Source organism: Bufo gargarizans, chromosome 6 (assembly GCF_014858855.1).
Source record: "Bufo gargarizans isolate SCDJY-AF-19 chromosome 6, ASM1485885v1, whole genome shotgun sequence".
Taxonomy (NCBI): domain Eukaryota; kingdom Metazoa; phylum Chordata; class Amphibia; order Anura; family Bufonidae; genus Bufo; species Bufo gargarizans.
The window spans coordinates 137,581,800-137,588,157 of NC_058085.1; the positions used below are offsets into that span (position 1 = coordinate 137,581,800).

At 48.3% G+C, this 6,358-nt stretch overlaps 1 protein-coding gene across 1 annotated transcript; it reads left to right on the top strand.

The window, feature by feature from the left end:
• The first annotated feature begins 4,295 nt into the window (after positions 1–4,295).
• On the top strand, positions 4,296–5,786 carry HEXIM1 (HEXIM P-TEFb complex subunit 1). Its single transcript, XM_044297512.1, has one exon. It carries the CDS (start codon positions 4,676–4,678, stop codon positions 5,564–5,566), a length of 891 nt encoding a protein of 296 aa, XP_044153447.1. The 5' UTR covers positions 4,296–4,675; the 3' UTR covers positions 5,567–5,786.
• Positions 5,787–6,358: the final 572 nt, after the last annotated feature.

Here is a 6,358-nt window from a genome sequence, read left to right on the forward strand (position 1 = left end):
CAATTTGCGGAACAGAACGGGCGCCGGCAATATAAATGCCTATTCTTGTCTGCAAAACGCCGACAAGAATAGGACATGTTATATTTTTTTAACGGGGCCGCGGAACGGAGCCACGGATGCGGACAGCACACAGAGCGCTGTCCGCATCTTTTGCGGCCCCATTGAAGTGAATGGGTCCGCATACGAGCCGCCAGAGCGGATCCGTCAATGTTTTTTTAACTTTTTTTTTTTTTTTTTTTTTTTGGTGCATCTTTTATTAAATAAATGCCAAATCCACCCTCCAGCTGGAAGTCTATGTGAATTTTGAAATGCAGGGCACACGTCATAAAAACGCATGAATAAAAACCATCATCCCTAATGACGACACCCAACTATACACGTCATGCTGTGATATGATCCCTGCTGTACTACAGAACACCAGTGACTGTCCGCTGTCTGTCCTCTCTAAAACTGAACTATTTAGGGGAGATTTATTAAAACTAGGTAAAGGAAAAATGGCTTAGTTGCCCCTATCATCCAATCAGATTCTACTTTCCAACAGTTTTGATAAATCTTAACTAAGGCTACTTTCACACTTGGGTTCAGAGCGGATCCGCCCAGATGGATCCGCACATATAATGCAGACGATGGGATCTGTTCAGAACGGATCCGTCTGCATTATAGCTTAGAAAAATTCTAAGTGTGAAAGTAGCCTCAGACGGATCCGTCCAGACTTTACATTGAAAGTCAATGGGGGACGGATCCGTTTGAAAATTGAGCCATATTGTGTCAAATTCAAACGGATCCGTTTGCCTCCGCCTGCTGAGCGGAGCGGAGGCCAAACGCTGCCAGACTGATGCATTCTGAGCGGATCCGGGTCCAGAATGCATTAGGGCTGGACGGATGCGTTCGGGGCCGCTTGTGAGAGCCTTCAAACCGAACTCACAAGCGGAGCCCCGAACGCTAATGTGAAAGTAGCCAACCTGATCATTTTCCTGTATGTGTGGCACACCCACTATCTTGGTGTCATGTTTGACACTGATCTTTCCTTCACTCCTATATTCAATTTATCGCCCGCTCATGCCACCTGCACCCCAAAAACATGTCTAGAATTTGCCCTTTTCTACCCTGGAAACAACGAAAACTTTCATTGTTGCCCTGATCCATTCCGGCCTTGATTACTGTAACTCATTACTGATCAGTCTCCCCTCACCAGACTCTCTCCTCTCCAGTCTATCCTGAGCTCAGCAGCCAGACTCTTCTGTCTAACCGCTACTCTGATGCCTCTGCCCTGTGCCAGTCATTACACTGGTTGCCCATACAGTACAGGATTCGATTTAAACTGCTCATTCTCACCCACAAAGCTCTGTGCTGCACCCCCCTCCTCCCTCATTTGTCTACCACCCTACCAGTGCTCTCCATTCAGCCAATGACTGACATCCTACGTAATCCAAACCTCTCACTCCCGTCTCCAAGACTTCTCTCGAGCTGCACCAGTTCTCTGGAATTTCCTACCCCAAAAAATTTGGCTTATTCACAGTTTTAGGGCTCATGCACATGACCATTGTTGTTTTGCAGTCCGTTATTTTTTCGCAAACGGAAACAGGAAGTTTATTACTGTAATGTTTGCAAACAGTAAACACATGGGCAAAGAGGGCATGGTTCCGCAAAAGATGGATGACATATGGATGTGTTCCATATGCATTCCGTATTTTTTGCGGACCCGCTGACATGAAAGGAGCCACGGACCATGATTTGCGGACATGCACTACTTTTTAGCGGAACGGCCAAGCGGACATGCAGAAACTGAATGCAAACTGAGTCATTTCCATTGTTTTTGCGGACCCATTGAAGTGAATGGTTCCGCATACGGTCCGAAAAAAAATGTAACAGACACGGAAGAATACGTTCGTGTACATGAGCCCTTAGGTGTATCTTTTTAGGGTGGCCTATCACATCCTCTAACTCTCTTCCATTTAATGGGTCTGCAATCCAGCCGTTCCGCAAAAAGATAGGACATGTTCTATCTTTCCTTTTTGGGGAACGGAAGTACGGAACGGATTGACTAAAATGGGGCGCAGCACGGCGAAAGGTCGCCGGACTAAAAGTACTGCATGTCCGACTTTTTAGTCAAGCGGCCTCTCACTGCGAACTGCCGTTCTGCGCCGGAGCTCTACCCCGTCCCAATTATAAACAATGGGGACGGAGCGGCGGCACGGAGAGATAGCGGCAGGACGGATCCGACAGGGTGAACAGCCCGTCGGATCCGTCCTGCCGCTAGTGTGAAAGTACCCTTAAAATAATTGTACGACATCAAGTTACAGACAAGTCACAGGTATTTGTGCACACAAACTTTTTTTTTCTGTCCCATTTTTTTTTTTGCAGACCGTAGACGAACCCATTCATTTCAGTGGGTCCACGCACAAAAAAAACTGAAGTTTTCTGTGTGCATTCCGTTTCCGTATTTCCGTTCCACAAAGGGGTAGAACATGTCCTATTATTGTCCACATAACAAAAAGGATAGGACTGTTCTATTAGGGGGCCAGCTGTTCCGTTACGCAAAATGCATACGGTCGCGTGCATGAGCCCTATGGCTGGCTTAACGCATGACTGAATTGCTGTGGATTTTCGTGTGGCAAATCCGCAGCGTTGCGCAGTACCAGTAAAGTGGATGAGAATTCCCGAATTCCCATCCATTCCCATCCACGTGTTGCCTGCAAACACTACAGGATTTGAATTTATGCTGCGGATTTCACCCTTTGCAATGGAGATGGTGGTCTGCTGGCAATTCTGCAGCAAAACCCACTTGTGATACACATAGCTTTTTTTTTTTTTTTTTTTTTTTGCTGCAAAAACCGCAGATTTTTTTTTTTTTCTGCTGTATTTTGAGTCATGTGAGCCCGGCCTAAAGGGGTTCTCCAACATAAAACTTGGATCTAATGCTGGGTTCACACCTGAGCGTACTGGATGGAGCACTCTGTATGCGCGATTCTACGGGCGTCTCACATACGCGGCTCCTGTGCCAGCGAACGCCCATTGTTGCGCGTTCCCGGAAGTCTATGTACAGGAACGTGCGACACTACGCCCCAAAGAAGCTCCTGTACTGCTTGGGGTGTAAGGCGTTTTTGGTGGGGGTGGCCAGGCACTGCCAGCATTTGGACCCCCACCAACAAATTCCTTTTGTAGGAAGAGCTAATAACTTGGACTATATACCGTAGCTACCACTAGTGGCCTACTGAGACTGGGGCGCTGCAGCATCCAAAGAGGGGGCATGTTACAACGTGTCCTTTGCATGCCTCCACACGTAAGGGGTATGTAATGTGATTGACCTAATGATTTGTGTACAGATGAGTGGTGTGCTATGTATAATGCACACATTGTATATATTACATGTAAAAGTAAATCTCTGCTTCATGTGTGTCATGAATAAATACATTGTATGGTCTCTCTGTCTTTCTATTGACCATGTGCAGGCCAAAACACACGCTTCCTGTTGGTTGTCCTGTGTAATCATTTCCACTTTAAGACGGAACTACATACAGCGTATGTTTACACGGACCTCTGCGGAGAGATCCACGCCTTCATTGTTACTGACTATAAGAAGGCATGTATTGCTCCGCTCTCGTTTGCAGGATAGAACCCTCTTCAAGGCGATTACAAGGGCTCATCAATGTTTCCTTGACCACTGCATGGAGTACTACCACAAACGGTCCTAGTAGCCAGCAACACGGGACGTTTCATACGTACGACTATCTAAGGAACTATTTTGTCTCCCAGCTATATGGTTTGCGTTATGTGGGGGGGACGTTAAACGTATGCCTTCCAAATAATTGAACCGTATTTTCACATTTAATGGCAGTCGCTTGAAAACTGAGGGAGTTAAAAATGTAAATACATCTGCCGTACTACTGACAGAAAAAAAAGCATACGCTACAAAAATATCAGATTACACCCACTCAGACGTCCAAGTGGTACAGCCCACACTCGCTGATTGGTTTAAAAATCCTTGACAGACAGGAACGTTGGCCAATAGCTCTTTTATTATAGCTTAGCAACAGCCCGACGATCTCTTAGCCAATCGCTTCACAGAATAGGAAGCAGTGGCTTTGGCGGCGTTCATTGGTCTCAGTGCAAGTGACATCAGAGGTCTTGTGGGAGTGGTAGTCAAATAGACGCTGACCCCCTCATCAGCGACTATCAACCTGGACTACAGTTCCCAGGGTGCAACTAGACTCGGATATAGGCGCATGCGCTTCAGCAAGGGGGCCGGGTTCTTTATAAAAGCAAGCGTCCCAGGCTGGGCAGTAGCAGTCGGAGGTTGGTTGGCGAGTGTGCAAGTTGAGGCGAAGGAGAGAAGGGAGGTGGAGGAGGGGGGGCTTGACTGCTTTCTCCTGTGTGTTAGCAGCAGCCGCCAGTTGGTGGCAGTGCACAGCCACTGCGTTCCAGTGCAGCCTCTAGTCAACACGCTTGCTTCTGAAGTGGGAAGCGCACAGCACTGTTGGGGGAGCCACACACAGCAGCTATCATGCGAGGTGGATGCAGCCTTCAGGCAAGTTGATCTCTGCACTTCACGGGCTCCATGGACGATTCTCATTTTAATGGTGAACTGAGCAACATTTAAGCACAGAATCTTGCATCCAGGAGAGACTTTGTTTCCATCCTTTGTTGCACCCCACAGTGCAATAGTTGGGGTGCCATGGCTGAAGTGGGAGTTCAGGAGCCAACCCTGCCCTGCAAAAGTTTGGCAGGTGGGGGATCCCTGCTGGACAGCCAAGAAGATAGTGGGTGGCAACCGAGGGCAGAGGAGGAGATGGGGGAGTGCCAGAGGAGAAGTCCCTCCACCCTGTCCTGCCCAGATAAAGAGGACAACGGCGGCAAGGTGGGCGACTCTCCTAAGCCCGGGCACCTTGGCCAGGGCAAATCCCAGCAGCAGGAAGAGGAGTGGAAGGAGCTGGGCAAGAAGAGGCATCGAAGGCGCCCGTCCAAGAAGAAGAGGAGGTGGAAGCCTTACAACAAGCTGACCTGGGAGGAGAAGAAGCGGCTGGAGGAGCGCGAGTCGCAGCGGGCATCCAAGATGAGGGCTGAGATGTTTGCCAAAGGGCAGCCGGTGGCCCCGTACAACACCACGCAGTTCCTGATGGAGGACCACGACCAGGAGGAGCCGGACCTGTGCCCCCCGCCGCGGAGAGGCCTGGCCTCGCTCCCCTCCTTCCATGCCAACTCTTTCGCCAAAGACGACAGCACGGAGGAGGACGAGGAGGAGGACGGGACTGGCAGCGACGGCCTGGGCAGCGACGACGGGGCCGAGTTCTTACAGAAGGACTTCTCCGAGACCTACGAGAAGTATCACGCGGAGAGCCTGCAGGACATGAGCAAGCAGGAGCTGATCCGGGAGTACCTGGAGCTGGAGAAGTGCCTGAGCCGCATGGAGGAGGAGAACAACAGCCTGAGGATCAAGGAGCTGGCCACCGCCACCCAGGAGTCCAGGATCCGGCAGCTGGAGCTGGAACTGGGGAAGCTGAAGGAGGAGAACCGCCGCCTGCTGCGAGAGCGGGAGCCCCGGGACACTGACTCCTCTCCATGCTGACTGTTTCCCTGCCCCTTGCTGGAGAGCCATAGACTCCCGACCCTTTGATCCTGCATTGACTGAACGGACCGCGACTTCATGGCGTCTGTAGAGCTGTTTGTTCTGTTCTGAAGGCCTCCTGTCCTTGTATACTCTACTCTTTATCTTTTTGCCTTCCCACTCTTTTTTTTTTTTTTTTGTCAGAATTTTTTTTAAAATAAATGTTAAAATTTGACAACTAGCTAATTTATCATATGTTGATATATTTAATTAGTTTTGTCTATTATTGGTGCTAAATGGCAGCGACTTGTTGTTGGTAAGTAATTTTAATGTGTTTTCTATCTGATTGTCATTGGTTAATAGGGCGACGGGCCTGGTTTCTAGTGTTTTATAGCCTTCTGTGGCCCCTTTAAGGCTATGTTCACACAGTAGATTATAATTTGTATTATATTATTTTTACCACTACTCCTTGCTTTTACACGTGGTTTATAGATCAAAAAGTGATGCTTTACTTCTGTGGTATGAGCGGTAATGCAGATTCCCATTAGAAACAATGGAACTCGAAATGCATGCTTTTCTCTGCTTCACATCACCGGTTTGTTTTCTGTTCTTCTCATCCATCAGAAGAACAGGAAAAAACGGATCTTGTATTTTAATTGTCGTGCCCAGTTACGCACCTTTTGCATCCATTTTAGCTATTTCTGAGTTCTGACGGAAGTGGTTAAAATGGATGATCAAAATAAGGGATCTTTATTTTTCTGTTCTTCTGAAGGATCAAAAGAATGGAAAACGAAACAGTGATGTGAACGCGGC